This window comes from Centrocercus urophasianus, unplaced genomic scaffold (assembly GCF_019232065.1).
Source record: "Centrocercus urophasianus isolate 14NV4802_14NV808 unplaced genomic scaffold, USGS_Curo_1.0 seq_17, whole genome shotgun sequence".
NCBI classification, from domain to species: Eukaryota; Metazoa; Chordata; class Aves; order Galliformes; family Phasianidae; genus Centrocercus; species Centrocercus urophasianus.
The window spans coordinates 751,014-769,830 of NW_024884722.1; the positions used below are offsets into that span (position 1 = coordinate 751,014).

Here is an 18,817-nt window from a genome sequence, read left to right on the forward strand (position 1 = left end):
GGTGGGCTCAGCCATCGTCTGGAGATGGGTGCTGGCAGCGGGGCAGAACTGCCCCCCCAAGGCAAGGAGGGTGGGAACAAAAAGCCCTCTGCAATAATTCCTAGGAGAACTCTTAAATCAGGAAACCTCTGTGATCCCGAATGTGGCAGCAAGACTTTGAAAAGCAATTAGCGTTTTAACAGCCTGCAATTAACAGCTTCTGAATGATGAATATGGGTGGGCAGCAGCAGAGCTCCTGCAGAAACACTGGGCTCTGCAGCCAATTCCTGAGCCCTCCTGCAGACCTGTCCTTGGGTTTCTGGTTGTTTTTTAACCTAGATGCTGTTTACAAGCATGGACAATACAGCACACCTTATATGTGGGGGTATATATGTATATATATAGAAGACTGAACAGGGGCAATTTAGCTGTAAACATTTAAGTTTTACGACTCCTTTTGACTTCTCTTTGAATTCACTTTGATTTGATTTCTTTCTCTCTCCATCCGCTGGAAATTAAAAACAACAAAAGTAGATTGCTCGAAGGAGGCAAAACAGCCAAAAGGATAGAAGGGGTCTTTCCCTATCGCTGTTCATTGGCTGAAGATGTGAGCTGACATTTCATGCTTTTGCTGCAGATTTACTGAAGTGTTTGCTGAGCTTCTGTCTGTCCGTAGAATTATAGGATCTTTAAGGCTGGAAAAGACCTCTAAGATCATCAGGTTTGACTGTCAGCCCATCCCCAGCATGGCTCTGGGGCAGGAGCTCTGCCTGCAGTGGGAGCTGGGGCACAGCCAGGGTGCCTTCCTAGTAGGGAAACGTAAGTTTGGAGTTTGGGTAAAGGAGAATGGAAAATTTAGAGAAAGGCCTTTGGACTTGCTGTGTGGTGGGTTGGGTATAACCAGAGAGAGCACGGTGCCCAAGTCCCTGTCCATGGAGGAGTTCAGAACCACAGGGATGTGGCACTGAGGGATGTGAGCAGTGGGCATGGCGGGGTCGCAGAGAGCTTTTCCAGCCTTAATAACTCTGTGATTCCTGCGTCCTCCTTCGGTGTTGTTTTCATAGGGTTTGTACTGAGAGATTTTTTTCTGAAGGAGAAGTCGTGGCAGCATGTTATGGGCTGCAGTGTTGTCATCCTGTAAGGCTCAGGCTGGTGGGAATCCCAGCTGGAAGACAGCAGCTGAAGGTCTCGTCCCAAAAGTAAAACGGCTGATTTTCCTCTCCTTTTCCCCAAATTGGTATCTTACATGTGTGACATACATTTGATACCAAAACAGATCCTTTTGAAGGAAACAGTTTTTGGGATAGCCTTTAGTAGAAGAGAAGTAATGTAAAACAATGCCAGTCTAATGCAAATTGTAATCTAACGCTTGCAGCCATGCTGTCTTGATGATTTGTATTTTGTAAATATCTGCTTGCATGAAACAAGATGAAATCGTATTTTCTCTTCTTCCCTAGAAATCAATTGTCCTCTTCAAATCACAGAGAATGAAAATTATACATTATAGAGTAGCTCTGTAATCTGCAGTCGTGCAGTGCAGCCTGAGCTTGTTCTGTGGGTATGAGGACAGCTGCTGTGTTTCAGAAGAAAAGATGAGTGTGGGTTGGTTTGGATGGCCATGGTACGGCCCCAAGCCTGCAGCACAGCCGTAGCTCCTCAGCTCTGCGAAGTCGTGCCTTCGCTTTTTTGGAAGCTCTTGAGATAATTTAAACCCCAAGTTTAAAGCAAGACAGTAATGAAGATGCAGGAGGAGAGCGTTATGTGATTTTGACTGGGCTCTGTGGAAGTAATTGCCGCGTTATCAGCATTTGGCTCTGCTCCAAAATACATCACACTTAATTATCTGAAACTGATAGTGACACGCAGCTCGCCAGCGTTCTGACATGATAATTTATTTTTGATTTTATCTTTAAGAGAACAAGCGATGATTGCCCCAAAAATGAAAATCATGAAGGCACTTTTCTTTACTTTTAATTTCTTAAGTTTCTCTTAGCACTTCATTTTTCTGTTTTGTGCATCACTCTTTTATGAAAACAAAGTGCTGCTGAGATTCGATTTAAGGCAGTGTTTCTCTGACAACGAAAACACAACTGGAAGTATAAAGGATCTCTGAGGATTTTCCTCCAAGCAACCACAGCAGCAGCACAGTTTTGGCAGCCCCTTGAGTCACTGTAAGCATTCAGCCCTGAATGGCACAGCTCGCCCTGCTGCATCTCAGTGGTGCCTAGGGCACATAGCAGCCCTGCTGGCCTGAATCTGGGCATGCTTTCTGCTGGCAGACCCTGTGGCAGCTTGGGTTGGCATAGCATTTTGGGGTGTTCTTTGTGAGTGTAGCAGAGATACAAAGACGTGGCTTGAAGCACTGATGGAGCACCTGGCGGGAAGGCAGGGCCAGCCCAGGGGAGCTCAGGTACATGCAGTGCAGCTGAGTGACTGATGGATGGAACCAGGATTCACCCCTTCCAGACCTCATTTAAGGGCTGGCAGTGGAGGTGAGGGTATTCTACTGGCGATCCCTGCCTACCTGAGGCCTTCAGATCGCTTATTTTATCTCAGTTACAACTTAATCTTTAGGAGAAAAAAAAAGAAAAAAAAATAGAAAAAAGAGAATCCTGACTTGTGATTCACATCTTAGGATTCCCCAAGTGCTTCCATAGCATCTGTGAATAATTCTGATGCTCAGACACAAAGAAGTGTTCATTCTTCTTCCAGCCCAGGGTGGCCAAGCAGCTCCCAGGCTGATGGGGGGAGGCAGGGATGCTGTGCTCCATTCCTCTGAATTCAGTGGTTCACCAGGAGCTGTCTTCCTACTACAGCTTGAGTGTGTATGTCATAGATGTGTTCTTGTGCCCTTTTTGCCTTCTGCCACGTGCAGTGTAAGGGAGATTGGAGTGGATATTAATGGTGGGAAACAAACAACTGGAATCACTCCTTCACATAAGTTTTCTCTTAGTCCTATGAGGTCGCATCTGGTTGCCTTTCCCACATTGTTTTGCATCACCAAATGGATCCAGGAAAGAAATTAATTATCTGGGTATGTTTTGCTGGACATTCACACAATTCATAGGAATGCTTCCCATGCAGTTCCACTTCATCAGAGGCATCCCAGAGCCTGTTGGAAGTCACTCTTGCATCCTGAAGCTGCTCCTCTTCCAGTAGCTATGGGCAAAGTGAGGTCTGTGCTGCAGAACTCCTGCAGGAACCCAGCCATGGGAGCCAGCTGCAGTGGCTGCCTGTGGAAGGAAGCGAGCTAATGGAGTGGGCTGAGATTCAGATAGCTCCCTGGGTAGTTCATGGAGAGCATCTTAACTGATCCTAATGACTGTAAATTACAGAATTCTGTGATTTTGGGATAAGCATTGAGTGCAATTAGAACTACTGAAGAATTACAACACTTACTTTGTTTACTTGTTTCCACATAGTAGTGCTTTCCACTGGAGCTACCACCGTACAAAGGTGGCTGCTCATCTTGGAAGCACGGCATGCTGGCCATTGTGGCTCCTCATCTGTCTGGGATCAAATCTGAAATCCAAAAAGCATCTATCCTTGCTTCTAGTACTTGTTTAAGTTGAAAACATGGAAGCTGGTTGAAATCCTTCTGGCTTTGGGTACCAGTATTTTCCATGATTGACAGAGGACTCTTCATGCTTCTGAAATTATGCCTGTTTTTCCAGCAGCCAGAGCCAACCTGTTCTGCTCTTGCTGGGAGCCAGATCTGGGAGTCAGGAGCTCCTTCAGGCAGCTGTTGCCATAGGTGGCTCTGGGGCAAGGAGCATCTCTTTTGTTCCTAATCCTTCTGAGGCACTTCTACAGGAAATTCTTTCTGCTACCACAGAAGATGCCCACACAAAGTGTTCTGTTGCTCATTCTTGTCTTTCAATAAATGTTTGTGTAGTGGTGAGTTCAATTTGAGGAGAGCAACTGCTGCTCAGTAGCTGGGAAGCCAGCACATTTCTGCAGGTGTTGCAAATGGGTTGATGGATCCCAGAAAAATGAACAATTCTCTGTATTACCAGGTACTGGTGTTCCCAAGGTCCCTGCTGCAAGCAGCCACAAAGCAACGTGGGTTCTGTATCACAGCAGGTTGGCTGGTGCAGACTTGGGTGCAGCGTGCCCATCCTAAGGTTGTGTGGATACAGAACTACAGCACACGTTTTTGGTTTGTAAATTAAGAGTCGTTTTGTAGTGAGGATCTCCATGCAGTCAGTGGGAGCTGTGCAGCTGTCAGTCTGCAGCACTTCTGGCTGTTTTTTTATGTGCAAGAGTTGCTTGTTGGTTTTGTTTTCCCTTAATTTGATGTTACACTCCGTGATGTGTCCTGTCTGGCAGGACAAGGGGAAATGGTTTTAAGAAGGAGGGAAGATTGAGGTTGGATATCAAGGAGAAGTTCTTTGCTATGAGAGCGGTGAGGTGCTGGAGCAGCTGCCCAGAGAGGCTGTGATGCCCTGTCCATCCCTGCAGGTGTTCAAGGCCAGGTTGGATGGGGCCCTGGGCAGCCTGGGCTGCTATGAAATGTGGAAATTTGTAGCCCTGCCTGTGCTGGGGGGGGGTTGGAGCTTCATGAGGTCCCATCCAACCCAAACCATTCTATCATTCTGTAATAATGAGTGCTTCCTGGTTTGCTGTGCACAGGTTAGAGTCTGCACCAGGAAATCTGGAGCCCCATTCTGACCCCTGGGACACAGAGGAAACCTGGGGTTCCTCCTCTGGTCCCATTGGGTTTCACTGCACTGAGTTCATCTGCTCTGTGATGTTACAAGACTTTGTGGTTGTTATCAATGACAAGTGAGGAATTGATGACAAGTTCAAGAGTATTTAAGGGTGATGTGCTTGCATCCCACAAGAATTGCTTTCTCTCTGTACTTACTGCAAGGAGAAATGGCAGCTAGGTCTGCTTCTATGAGCAAAGCTCTTCTGAGCATTTTAGATTCAACATTAGAACTGTGTATTTAATGTGTATGTCCTGCTTTGGGCAGTTCTAGGTTTGGGTAGCTGGTTTCTTTCATGCAGGAGAGGAATTATACTGACTGGTATCCAAAGGGCAAGAGCCCATGTGCCATCAGCACCGCAACGCGGGCCCTTGGAAGCTCTTAGGCAAAGCCTTCCCCATGCACAACCTGAGCACTGAATATTTAATGCTCTTTGTTAATACATTCTCTCATTACGTTTCAATTTGGATGTAAAAAAGAACCATTGCAGCTCATATTTGACTTAGAAATAAATATATTGTGGAGTACCTGCTGGGCTTGTTATTAACTCTGGGATTTTCAGTGTTGCATCGGTGACTTGAAAGTCAACAAAATTGTGCTGTTAATGGATTTTCTACTCTTCCGTGATGGGAACACTTTTGAAAATCACATTCTTGGGCTCAGTCTCACTGAAATATTTTGTCATCTCAAAAACGCCAAAGGTGATCCAGATGTTGTCTTCTGCTCCTGAACTATGAGGATAAAGGAAAAATTCCTTCTCAGAAGGAGATCAGGCTGCCCAGGTGGGGGAGTCCCTGTCCCTGGAGGGAACATCTGTGGGGATGTGGCACTGGGGGATGTGGGCAGGGGGCACGGCGGGTGGGCTGATGCTGGGGATCTCAGAGGGCTTTTCCAACCTTAATGATTCTATGATTCTTTTTTAAGTAGGAGCAAACGTTCACGATCTTGTCCTTTTTCCGAGGCTGTCTATGTGATTCCATTGCCTCCACTGACAATGAAAACTTTTCAGTAAGAACACCAACATTTTAGTATGGGTTTTAGCAGCAAGGGCATGGAGGTTTTCACTTCTCACGAGTTCCTGGTCCTGCAGTGCAGGAGGCACAGGGCTTATCCTGCACAGCGTGGCTGTGGGGTGCAGCCCTCAATGCCTGAGGAGGAGGAGGTTGAGGAGGATGAGGAAGGCTCTTGGCAGGGCAGCAGTGTGTGTGTCTGGCTGTTGGCTGGCAGGCACTGACTCTCTTAGCAGCTCAGACTGTAGCAAGGAAGAGCTGCAGTGGCAGCACTCTGGCTTCCACCATGGATTACTGGTTTTGTTTAGGGAATGAGCCAATGGATGGTTGTAATCAGTTGCATTTTTTCGTGCTCTGGAGGTACCAGGCTGGCTGCAAAGTGGCTGAGCAGTGGAACCCTGTTCTTTCTTTCTCAATCAGTTCTATTTGCTGCTGCTGAGTGGTGTGAAGGTTAGCTCCATCCTCTGAGCTCTGGAAGCAGGATGCTGCCTGCATGCCTGGGGATGCTCTGGCTGTGGTGCAGGGCCTGGGCAGCAACAGTCACTTTCCTCCCTTAGTTCTGCACAGGAGGCTCCTCCTGTCTCAGGCAGCTCCAGTCTGCTTTGAGTAATTGCTTTGCCTCTCTCTTATTGGCATGATTTATTGAGGACATGCCTGCTGTCATTTCATCCTAGTCAAAATAAATGCTCTTATCTTTGTTTTCTCTTAGCAGCAGAATGCAGTGAATACAGGCAGATGTTTCTAAATGAAGAAGAACACAAGGGATGATCCTTTCTTTGTGTTCTGGTGAGGAGACATCCCAGAGGAGCCCTGCCCGGGAGCATGCAGCTTCCCCAAGCAGCACCCTGTGACAAGCAGGGTACAGCTGGTGGGAGGATCCTGCTGCTCCCAGCTCTGAGGTACCCTGCTCCTGAAACAAGCATGCCCCAATAGTGGAGCTGAGTTTTAGGAACTCCTGTTGATGTCACCTGGCTTTGCCATCCCGTAGGCTGGGAAATGCACTGGGATGTGCGGGTGACTGCATGCTGCTTCCTGTGCCACCACCATGGTGCTTTGAGGCTGACTCCATTCGTGAAGCAGAGGTACAGCGCATGAATTCTGGTAACACCATTCCTGTGGGTGCTTCAAGGAGCACAGGTTTTGTAAAGTATCATTGCATTTAGGAAGTTTAACAGAAGAGGAACCTGTGAAGCTAGAGGAATGGCATTTGTGTAATTGAAAGTTGCTCCTCCTGTTTGCCTGGTGCTGCCCAACTTGATGTGTCCCCTGGTGCATATATGGGGACAGCATTCTCTGCTGCAGAACAAGCACAGCTGGGAATTTCCCATTCAGTTCTTGGGCTGTGCGAGCAGTGATGGACAATGACAGGTCAGGTGTGCTTGGTAACTGGGCTGTCCACTATGGCTGTCCCAGGGCCAGTACAGCTATAACCATTCCCAGTAGGACCAGCACAGCTATAAGCAGCCCCAGCCAGGCCAGCTTCCCATGTTGTGAGCTGACCAAGGAGCAGGAGATGCAGCTGACACCAAAGCTGCTGTGCCTGCAAGTAGTGGAAAGATTAACCACTTATCTGTCCACTGCAGGGATCCCATCAGCATCACTGCCTGCATTCTGCAGAAATTAGGGGAGGAAAGCAGTTTTTGTTTGGGGATGAGCCAATTTTCCTCCTTAGCCGCCACAGGGTGATGCCTCGTTCTGCTTGCTCTGTCTCTGCTGTTGTGTTTTGGATCTCCCAGTGAGAAACTTCCAGTGATTGTTTCTGTAAGATCTTCCTCCTTCATTCACAACTTTTTCTCTTCCTTCTCCACCCCTGTGCAGCTGTAGCTGCACTGGGGCCACTCTCTCTGGGTGCTCGGGTACCCAGGCTGCTCTCACCTGCCTTAGTCCTCCTCTGTCCTTGCAATGTCATCATGGTTACACTGAGATACAGGCTGCTTAGCTTTTTAAATGACAGTAAAGTGCATTTGCACTGAAATAATTTTTAAAATGGAGAGGTGTTTCCAAACACAAAACTTATGGGTGGGTGCTCCTTGGCTTTAAGGGTATCCAGAAATGTGCCAGGTTCTTTGTGGCTGGTATTTGGGTATTATTCCAGCCCAGGTTATGTGGAGTTCATATTGAAAGCTTATATTGCATTATGGCATTCAGTGAAATCCACCGAGTTTATTTGTATTCCAAATCCATCTATTGCAAAGACTGCTTTTTCGTGAGCACAAAGTACTAGAAAGCATAAATATTTATTTCTTAAAGTTTATGATTGCCTTAAATCATTCGAGCTTATTTAGCAGGCATAAGTTATAATTGAAGTAAGCCATTGAGCCTGATCTGCATGTGTTAAAAATATCTATACGTATGTGTATATGTATCTATGTATATACTTGAGTCAAATACGGGTGGAAGCTCTGAGCTAATTGCTTCCATCACATTGAAAGACGCACTGATCATTTTATTTTTCCTCCAGATGATCATAAATCACTGCAAAGAGACAGTTAAAGCTGCACAGAGCAGAGCCATGCTTCAACGTGCAGTGTGTGTTTGATGGATAAAAGCTGAGCTGATACGCAGTGCTGTATGTCCATCCATAGGGAGACAGCTCAGCACATCGTGACCTTATTCCAGGTTCATTTGTGGAATTGCAGACGGCCATAGGTTTGCATACATGAAGGGATGCTTCTGCTCATGGGCTCCTTAGGAGCGGCCAACTTCGAAGTGCTCCCATGGCCATTGTGCTACAGGGAGCACAGCGGGCGTCCCGCCGTCCTGCTTCTCTCCTGGAAGGGATTTATTTGTCCAACATTCTTACCTCTGTCTGGAGTCCCGCTGGCTCCTTGCCATCTGTCCCTCTGGCTGCAGCCGTGCCAACAGCTGGTGGAGCTGCCAGCCTGCTCCTGTCAGCCCAGCAACTGCTGCCTGCGGGGTGCGGGTGGCACATTGGCCATCCTGGCTCTGGCAGGGCTGTAAGAAGCCCATACAAACGTTCGGTGTCTGCTTACATCTGATTTTCATGCCTCAGGAGGAGGGCAACAGAATACAACATGGGGGTGGATGTGCTGCAGCGCTGCTCAGGGTGCACGTCCTCCTGGCTGTGTGTGGATGGAGACGTGCAGCACAAGCACTGTCTGCAGAATGCTCACTTTGAAGGGGAAACTCCCCTCTCCCAGAAGCTGAATCCTGCATCCCCAAAGGCCACATGGAATTACCTATTGTGCTCTCACTGAAGTGACAACCAAGAGTACAGTTTTGAGGAATAAAAAGTGTATCAAAGTATCCATTGCTATAATAGAACCAAATGTTATATTCAGGGAAGCAATCGGTGTTTTTCATGTTAGTAAAAACTGGGTTCAATCTGCTTTGACAGCTGGGACCTGGGAAACAAAGATCAGTGAAGAAATGGGCAGAGTACAAGAAGAAAAAGAATGGACGTTCCAGAAATGATCCCAAATCCTGCAGAATGCAGAAAAGTTTGGATGAGAACTCTTTGATGGTATCAGAGTCTGCAGTGAAATGGAAGGGCAGTACATTCTGCAGCCTGCATCACACCTGGGAAATACGGTGTTACTGTCAGATTGCCTTAAACTAGGGATGTGTCTCGTCTGTTGGTTGGACTTGATGATCTTCAAGGTCTTTTCCAACCTGAGCAATTCTATGATTCTGCCAACTCAGCCTTGAAATGGTGCTTGTGAGCAGGAGATGGAGACTGCTAATGGAGCACCTGAATTCGTGTCTGAGTTGAGATGGTGGGAAGTTGTCCTTTAATTCTGGAAAAATACGTGCTGCCTGAATGCACTGTTAATGGGAAATCAATGCTCCAGATTTGACCTCAAATCTGGCACTAGCCACAAATTCTCAAGGTTTAAGTAGTGCAGTTTAATTAGCATCAATTTAGCAGCAATCTGGGTTGCTAATTTATCATGAATAAGGCATTTGAGCAGTTCAGTGATTTTCTGTTTTGTGAATCATCTTTGAGAAGGCTGTGATTCACTGGGATCAAGCTGGTATTTGAAATTATTGGCAAAATATTTCCCATGGATGGGATGGGACACAGGTGGATTGTGGTGAGCAATAATGGGAAATGGATGTGTGCTATTTAGTCTTAATTAAGAAAACTGATCCTGCTGTGTGTGTCTTTTCTGAAGGCACTAAGATGTCCTTGTACATCTTGTTTTGAGGATCACATCTGTGTTAATGCACAATATCTGCTTATTTGTTGAAAGCCAATGGATGGGGCGCTCAGGCTGGACCACTCACTTGTACAAACACAGACCTGGTCCCTCTAGCCTTGCCAAGGGTGTGGGGCAGAGAGTTCACAGGAGGTTGGACAACCCTTTTGAGAAATAAGGCTGACAAAAGTGCATTGTTTGATGCTGTTTGTGTCATCTGGAAAGAAAACATGATTTCACTGTGGTTTGAATGCAGGTTCAGCCTCGAGAGTGGATGCTCGACTGGGTCCTTTGATGCCAGCACAAGTCACCAGGGTGACTGCTGTGGCTGCACCAGCTGTGACAATCATGGCAACCAACTTGATGGAGCAGACACTAACAGGTGTGTACGTGCTTCTGTAGACAGATTCTATCACTGAGACATATGCTCTGTGTCTGTGTTGTGATCAAACCCTGCTTTCCACTCTGCATGGTAACAGGGAACTCTTACAAAATGGGCTCTGATTTTGGCATTTGCAGCAGCTAGCTGTGAGAGCTTTTGTTGGCTCAGTCTGGCACTTGGCAGCAGTTTGGCATCTGGTGACACAAAAGGCAATTTCTGCACTGTCCTTGGGCTTTCTGTTTCCCATGCCAGTGGCATTCACAAGTCTGTGGTGATAAAGCAGTTTCTTTTGGATAGGTGCTCCTTGAAGCTCCTTGGCTCATGTCTCCAACGATGCTGCATGCTGTGCTGTGTGATAAAACCGTGTTGTTCATTCTCACGTCAGTGTGTGTGTGTTGCAAAAGGGAGCAAGCACTGTTCCTAAAAGCTGGGAGAAGTCTCGTGGCCTTGCTTGGATTTGTGTATACTCCTTGCAAGTCAGGATCAAAGAATTCAGATTTTGGTAGAAAATTGGGAGCATCTTTCCTAGCAAGATGAAATTCTGCAGTACTGCTGTTATGGTGAAGACAGAAGCTCTGGTGGGGGGCTGGAGAGTGGGGGTGAGACTGCATTTGGATTGGACAGATTGTCCCCTGCAGGGGGGAGCTGCAGCTGTTGGCAGAGGTGAGAGGTGGCAGCAAGATCCCTGCAGGTGTGCTTGCAAGGTGAGTGCATTGTGAGCCACATCTCATGGCGCATGCTGGGCATCGTAGGCAATTATGGGCTGTCAGTTCTGCTATCACTTCTCTGGCCCTCTGTGCCCATACAGGTCTTCCCCACTGCTCAGGTAGATGTGTCAGAAAAAACACTTTGGGGTTAGCTGTGCCAGGGCAGGGCTGCCCACTGCCAGGTCTGCCGGTGGAATTTGCCTTGCTGAGCATTCCAGCTCTGAGACTTTCCAAAAATATTATTACACAGACATCAATCTGAAGGAAAGTTCGTAAATGGTTCTTTTGACATGCTTTGTTTTAAAGTTTCTCTTTGGCGCAGTTTGCTTTTGCAAAACACCACCTGCTTTTTTTCACCACAGTATTTACAAAGACCTGTTTGTTCTCCCCAGAGCCACTGAGGTGCTGTTGACTTGCTTTCTTGTTGGGAATGAGCAACAGAAGAAATATTAGAACTGTATAAAAAATGCACAGATGGAAAGACAAAGACTGTAGAATCATAGAAAGGCCTGGGTTGAAGAGGACCACAGTGATCATCTAGTTTCAACCTCCTGCTATGCGCAGGGTCGCCAACCACCAGACCAGGCTGCCCAGAACAGATCTGTGCTAGAATCACGCTGTTCTGCCCTTTGTTGCTTGTGGGAAGCTGAAATCATGGTTTGTAATGTATTTCATGTCAAATGTGTCTGCTGTCCCCCCTTTGGTGGGCTTGCACAAGCCCTCCTGATCTGTCCATCCACTGGATGAGGACTGCGTTGTATGAAGCCTTTGATATTTAATGACTTTGGTGAGTGAGCCAATAGAAAATCTAGGGGTGACACTGCTGAGAGCTTTCATAGAATGAATCATAGAATCATAGAATGCTTTGGGTTGGAAGGGACCTCTAAGATGATCAAGTTCTAAACCCCTCTGGCAGGCAGCGACACCTCCTACAGACCAGGTTGCTCACAGCCCATCCAGTGGTTTGGAAGAGCAATCACTGTATTTTTCCTTGTGTACAAGTAATGTAAATAGGATGAAAATTTTATGTTTGTTTTTGGCTTTCCCTTGAAAATTGAAAATGCATTCATCTTCCTCTGATATTCATCTTTGATTTCCTGCTGACTGCACTGAGAGAAGAACAGCAATTTCACTCGAGTTTTTTCTGTAACATTTCTCAGGAGATGACACTCCCTTCTGCAGGATGCTATCAGCTGTCGTTATTTCCAGTGGAAAAACAATCAAAGAAAGAATGACGATTAAGAGGAATTGGCAATAATGCAGGTGATTTCAGGTGTCAGCCACCAGGTAGCCCAGGAAAGGAAGCTGGTGGGGTATGAGAGCTGTGTTTGGGCAGCCTGGTGAGCATCAGCTCCATGCAGTCAATCTGTAAACTCCTGAGTTGAGCATTTCATTGTGCACATGGCATCCTGAGCCACCATGCTCTGCTTGCAGTGCCCATGGCAGGAACAATAAGCCAACAAATGTCTTTTGCAGGACATTCCAGCCGTGCTTCCATTCTGCAGTATAGATAAGTTTTTTTCTGACTTTGCTTCTAAAGACAAAAGCTGTGTGTTCAGGGACACTTAGTGCAGTTGTATTCTGCTCATGATAGCACAAAAAATTCTTCCTTCCTCAAGACAAAATTAAATTTTTTTGGGATGTCTGGGGCAGAGGTAATAAACAGAGTCTACAACAGTCCTGGCTTCCAGTAACCATTTATTTTGTGATGGAAGCTGGAAAAATCTAATGCCAAGTACAAATCATATTTGTTTCCTGTTGTGGTTTAACCCGGAGGGGCTCAGCACTGCACAGTCATTCACTCCATCCAATGTGATGGGGAGAAGAACTGAAAAAATCAAAGTAGAGCTCATGGGTTGAAATAAAACTGTTTAGTAAGATAGAGAAAAGGATGATTGTTATGACTATGTTTACATATAGGAGGAGGATAAGCAAAGTCAACTCACTGAAAGGGTAGATAACAGCAGGACAAGGGGAAATGGTTTTAAGATGAAGGAGGGCAGATTGAGGTTAGATGTCAGGGGGAAGCTCTTTGCTATGAGAGTGGTGAGGTGCTGGAACAGCTGCCCAGAGAGGCTGTGATGCCCCGTCCATCCCTGGAGGTGTTCAAGGCCATTGGATGGGGCTCTGGGCAGCCTGGGCTGCTATGAAACGTGGAGGTTGGTGGCCCTGCGTGTGGTGGGGGGTTGGATCTTCATGATTCTTGAGGTCCCTTCCAACCCGGGCCATTCTATGAATCTATGATATATATATATGAATGTATATAACAAGTGATGCACAAGCAATTGCTCACCACCCTCAACCAATGCCCAGTGAGCTCCCAGAATAGTGTGAGATGAACTCCCAGCCCTTCAGAACTCCTTCTGCTCCACATCCTGTGATATGAAGTGTCCCTTTGACCAGTTTCAGTCATCTGCCCTTGTTCTGTTTGCTTCCTGGGCCATTGGCTGGGATGGCTTGGGCTGTACAGCTCTGCTCAGCTGCAGCTATCCAAATCAGGCTGCTAGCAGCATCATTTTTCTCTTAGAACCAGAGCTGAGCATTGTACCAGGCACTCTGAAGAGAACAATTCCATCCCAAGCAAGCAAGCCCAGGTAGAAGCAGGCTGCACAGAAGCACACACACGCAGCTCCCAGTGCTGAGGGGTATCCATGCACGTGGTGTCTGGTGCTGCTGCATGGACGCTGTGGGACAGGAGCACAGAGCAGTCTATGCTGGGGGGGTTGGGTGGCATGATGTGTGCTTTGCTTGTTTGCTGGGGAAGTGCTGGATATGGCAGTAGATCTCCTTTAAAATAGAATATCTGTTGTTAAAGTAGTGGCAAATGTCACCTCTGGGAGCGTGTAGGCTGTGTATCTGAGGAGCCAGGAGAGATGCTTGTCTGGGACCTCTGCACCAGGCATGGAGCCCACTTTGGTACAGCAGACAAAGAACGTGCTGCCATCATCCTACTGCTTCTGTTCAAAATCTTCAGGAAAATAACAGAGTGAATGGGAAAAGATTGCTGTAGTGGCAACAGACTGCTCCAGGAGGGACATTTAAGGAGGGAGGGAAGCACAGTGGAGTTTGACAGATCACGGTGGAACGTGTCAAAGCAGACGCAGACACTTCTCAGAGGGTGAAATAAGATGTGCAGGAGCAGACCAGGAGATGCCCATTGCATTGAATGGTTGTGATGGGTTGAAGGTGGGACCCACATCTGTGGGAGTGGGGCACAGAAGTGTGCATGTCTGCAGCAGGGACAGCCCAGGGTAGCCTGGGGGCTAACCTACAGCATGGACACTTTAAGGAAGTATTCAGTGCAAAAATGAAACACTGAATGCCTAAAGTGTACACTTGAAGTAAACCCAATTCTTTGCAATATTTAGAGTCAACGTTTTAAACCTATTTAAACTGCCATTGAGAGTAACAGAGGTCTGGCCTCTAAAACCCTTAGCAGAGCAAAGCTTGATTCTGTCTTTGTCCATATCTTTTCACGGAGCGAATCAGCCTGCTCTAATTCTGCATTTAATAGCATGTTTATCATCACACACCTCCATCTGCGGCAATATACGTAGCATAATTTTCCTACTTCACCTCTACTTTTCATTCTGTGAATTATTCATGTCCTCTGGCTGCCGTGGAGTCTCAGAGAAATCCCTTTCATCAGGTTTCCTGACGCAGGCCTGGCACGAGCACATCGCTGGTAATTATACTGCTAAGTTTAGGGGCAAAACTGCTGTGTGATTATGTTGGAAGGACGTCACAGGGCTTAACTGCCTGCCTGCACTGCATTTCATGCATGTAAGTTTAAGAGAAACAAAAAGGTTGATTAATGGGAAAAGAGTAACCCTGAGCAACGATGTGCACCAGCTGCCCATGGAGGGTGATGCTGCGGTTGCCTTTCCAGTGTGTCTGGAGAAGCAGCCCCTCATCTTTCTGCCCAGCCCCATCCCAGGGAATGCTCCCAGAGCCTGGAGTGTGCCTGGAGGCTCAGAGCTGGCTGGGGAGGCACAGCCTTACAACTTCAGTCTCTCGATACAGTAATTTTGGAAAACCACCTCAGTATTTGCTGTGGATATAAAAGGAATTGACTCCCGATGTGCGCAGTGACTTAGAGCACTTCTCCCCCATCTTTCTTTTTTTAGATTTTTCTAAATTTCCATTTTATTTCATGTAAATTCACAATGTTGGGAAAGTCTATGTCGTGTGTGAATGCTTAATGAACAGTGCTGTAGAACAGTGGTGTGCTGTGCTGACCATGCTGTTTCAAGCAGAGGTGCTGCACCCACATCCCTCTGTGAGGTCACTGCCCAGATGATGTGAGAGCTTTTCAAAGGAGAAGAAATGAGAGGTTGCTTCAGGCACTGCCAGCACAGAGCATCTCTGCAGGGAAGCCGTGTAAGGCCCAGGGAGTGAGAGCAGCTGCACAACTTCAGTTCAGTCAGCTCAGCTGCCCTTGGGCTCTATGCAGCAAATAACCTGCAGCTGCAGCCAGCAGGGTGAGAGCAGCAGCAGAAGCAGTAGGGCTACCCCTATGCTACCTGCCTTTGCACCAAGCCAGCACTGAGTTGTCAGTGTTTCAGGTTCTGCCAAATGTCATGTGTGCAATAGAATCATAGAATGGCTTGGGTTGAAAAGGACCACAATGATCAAATGGTTTCAACCACCCTGCTGTGTGCAGGGTTGCCAACCAGCAGACCAGGCTGCCCAGAGCCACATCCAGCCTGCATGTAGTTTCCTTAAATCTATCAGCTGGCATTAATATGTTTTTATTATTGTATGTAAGTTAACAAATGATGCCAGCTTGGTAAATATGTTCTCTTGTTCCTCGTGTGTGCATACACTGTGTGTGGGTGAATGAAAGCTCTTGGCTTCCTCTTAATCAGAATGGTAATGAAGAACGTAAAGGCATTGAAACAGCCTTTCTTTCTAGGATTAGAGAAGGAGATAGGAAGAGGCAGAGCTGCAAATGGGGTTAATGTGATTTCCCTGCTGAAAGAAAGATAAGCCCAAAGTCTCTTAAGCATCATCCGAGTGTTTAGCTCCTTCCCTTCCCTTCCCTTCCCTTCCCTTCCCAGCATGTTTAGCTGCTTCTTCTTTGCATGACAGCACTGGGGCTTTGCACTGTCAGGGCAGCGCTTTGCTGCTGTGTCACCAGGAGGTGCTGAGCCCTCCAGGGCTCTTTCTTGGGGGTTATTTCTGCAGATGGCCTCCAGCAGAGCTGCCCCAGTGGCTGCACAGCCCACATCAGCAGTGGGAAAACACAGCTCAGGGTAAGGGAGTGAAGTACTTCGGTGGATGTGAGGAAACAGCACATCTGTCCTCTGCTGTGTTTTGGAGCACGGGAATGAATCAGCAGAGTGGAATTTGAACCAGGTGTGTAGATGTGCCTCTCCTTCACAGAGTGAAGAATGAGAGAAATATCCTTGCTTCTCAGGTGTCCTTCTGCACCATTTCTTCCCTCACACAGCTTTTCTGATGGGAGTTTTGTCATGGCTTGTGCCACTGTTGGCAAACACATTGCCCCTGGTTGTCTTTGCCAGCAGGACCCTGGGTGTTCTCTTGGCTGAAGATGCAGTGTTCCTGGGATGTGCCTGGCTTTGTGGCTGTCCAGGCTGGATGCTGTGACCATGGGGAGCTTGGGAGGAAGACACACAGCTTGCAGGGGGCTGACACTGGGTGCTGCTTGGCTGCAGCACAGGCTGAGCTTGGCCGGTAGAGCAGAGTCCCTGCAACAGATGTCTGGTGAAGAGAGATACATTCAGAGATCCTCTTGATACTTATTAGCTGCTCCCTTCTCCTGGCTCCTTTAATGTGGCAGTGAGTTGATGTGATTTGTAAATCCTCTCCTCCACCACCTATAAAAATTGAGTAATTTGTCTCTTGAGAAAAATGACATCGATTTACATTTTTATTATTGTGATATATTCAGTGGTGAATCAGAGACAGACCCTTGACAGGTTCAGCCTTTTCCGTGGTGCTGAGGCTGCGTCTGTTCTGTTGTCTGAATAATATTCAAATTAATGGAATAGCATTTTAGGTGGGAATTGACTGTGTAAGGTGCAGTCCTGGAAAAACACCGCTTGCAAAGTTTCTCTGGACCCAAGTTTTAGTTGGGTGACTGGAGAAAACTTGGCTAAGATGCCCAGGTGGAGAAGCGGAAGGACAAGGAAAGGAAATAAGCAAATAGAAGAGAGATAATCTTTTGAATGGTTTCTTACTGTAAAAGCCACTTTTTCCTGATCGTTTGGGCTGTCTGATACCTGCTGCCTTTTGCCTTTCCTTCTGTTCATTATGGCCCCTCTGTTCTCCAGACGCAGTCATTTCATAGTGGAAGCACTTTTAGCATTTAGCATTTCAGATGCGGACAACTGCTTCGTAAAGGGGAAGAACTTGTTCTTACAACTGCTTCCAATTAAAAAGCAATTAAGAGCTCATGTGCAATTAAGAGCTTCTGTGGCAATTGCTACGGAATCGAAGCCAGCACATGGAAGTGCCTCCAGCTTGCAGGCTTTGCTGGATGTGTCCCTGCACTGTGTTAGCCTTCCTGGAGGTGGTGGGGCTGGCCCTTGGGAAAGATGTTCTACTGGTCCCTTGTGTCTGTGTTGCATCCATCCTGCATCCATCCTATGTCCATTGTGCATCCATCCATCCTGCATCCATTCTGTGTCCATCCTGCATCCACCCATCCTGCATCTGTCCTGTGTCAGGGGTGCAGCTGAATGACACTCTGTCCCCATTCCCCTCTCCATGACTTCCTCTTCTCCTCCCACATTGCTCCATTTTCCCAGTCCCAAGCATAGCCTGACCTTCTCTTGGGGTTTGTCTGCACAAAAGCCTATCTCTGCAGCACTGATAGTGCAAGTGCAGTTAGTGTATGGGAGGTGCAAGTCGTGCAAAGAGTGTATTATGAGAGTGCCTCATTATGATCCTTTTTAAAGAAATTGTTGAGCCCGGTTTGGACTTTTAACCTCACGTGCTGCTGTCCCCACCACTTCTTCTTGCTCTGTCCAGCAACCAGGCGATAACTTAGCAAAGAGAAGGGAAAATCCATTTCCAAATCTTTTGAAGAATGCAGCTGGGGCCTGCAAGGCAGCTGGTGGTTCTGTCAAACACGGCCTTAAAAAAGCAGGTTTTGTGCTGGGGAAAAAAAACATGCTTGGTGTGGGCAGAGCTCTCTTTGAAGGACAAGTGCCACTGAAACAAGGTGTGAGCATCATGCTCCTCACCAGATGTGAGGTGCTGGGTTTGGGAGCTGGGGCCTGGACCTTCAGGTGGGAGCAGCCCCAGCCTTCCTGAGTGTAACTAATGGGCAATGCTTCCCCTTGCAGATAAAGGCAGAGCACGCAGCAGAGCCTCCTGCCCCCCTGCCCTGATCCTTCACACCGACAGGAGGAGCGCCTCTGTGGAGAGGGATGTCGACAAGGTCTGCTGTGCGTTCCCTTCTTCCCTTAATTCTTCCCTTAAAAACCATTGCATGATATGGAACTGCACAGATCAGAGCCGGTACAAGGGACTGCTCTGTGATCAGGAGCTTGGTTTAATTGTGCTGTGGAGCTCTGTCAGCCAGGAGCACTACAGGGCTGCCTGCAGTGGGCACCCAGCTGCCTCAGGAGCCCTGTTCCAAGGAGGAGGTGAGGATGGAGGACTAAGTCCTCCTTTGCTTTTCACATTCCTCCCATGCTGCTGTCCGTAGGTTCTGCAGGTGTTCCCCACGTCTGCAGCTGTGTTGACACTGGGGCACATCCTCAGCGCTTCGAGCAGCAAAGTATTTTCCGAAGGAAGACCTGTGGATGTGCTCTTTATTATTTTTTAATTAAGTACATTGTTGTCACTTCTTGATAATGTACTGAGCTGGATGGCTGCCTTCCTCCCATGCCTCCTCCTC

The 18,817-nt window shown here is 47.3% G+C and overlaps 1 protein-coding gene across 1 annotated transcript in view; it reads left to right on the top strand.

The window, feature by feature from the left end:
- Positions 1-18,817, top strand: part of TCERG1L (transcription elongation regulator 1 like) — a 62,660-nt gene that overhangs the window by 21,899 nt on the left and 21,944 nt on the right. Inside the window, exons 5-6 of the mRNA XM_042818689.1 lie at positions 10,115-10,240; positions 18,261-18,355. Coding sequence (XP_042674623.1) covers positions 10,115-10,240; positions 18,261-18,355 — 221 coding nt within the window. The remainder of the gene's footprint in view (positions 1-10,114; positions 10,241-18,260; positions 18,356-18,817) is intronic.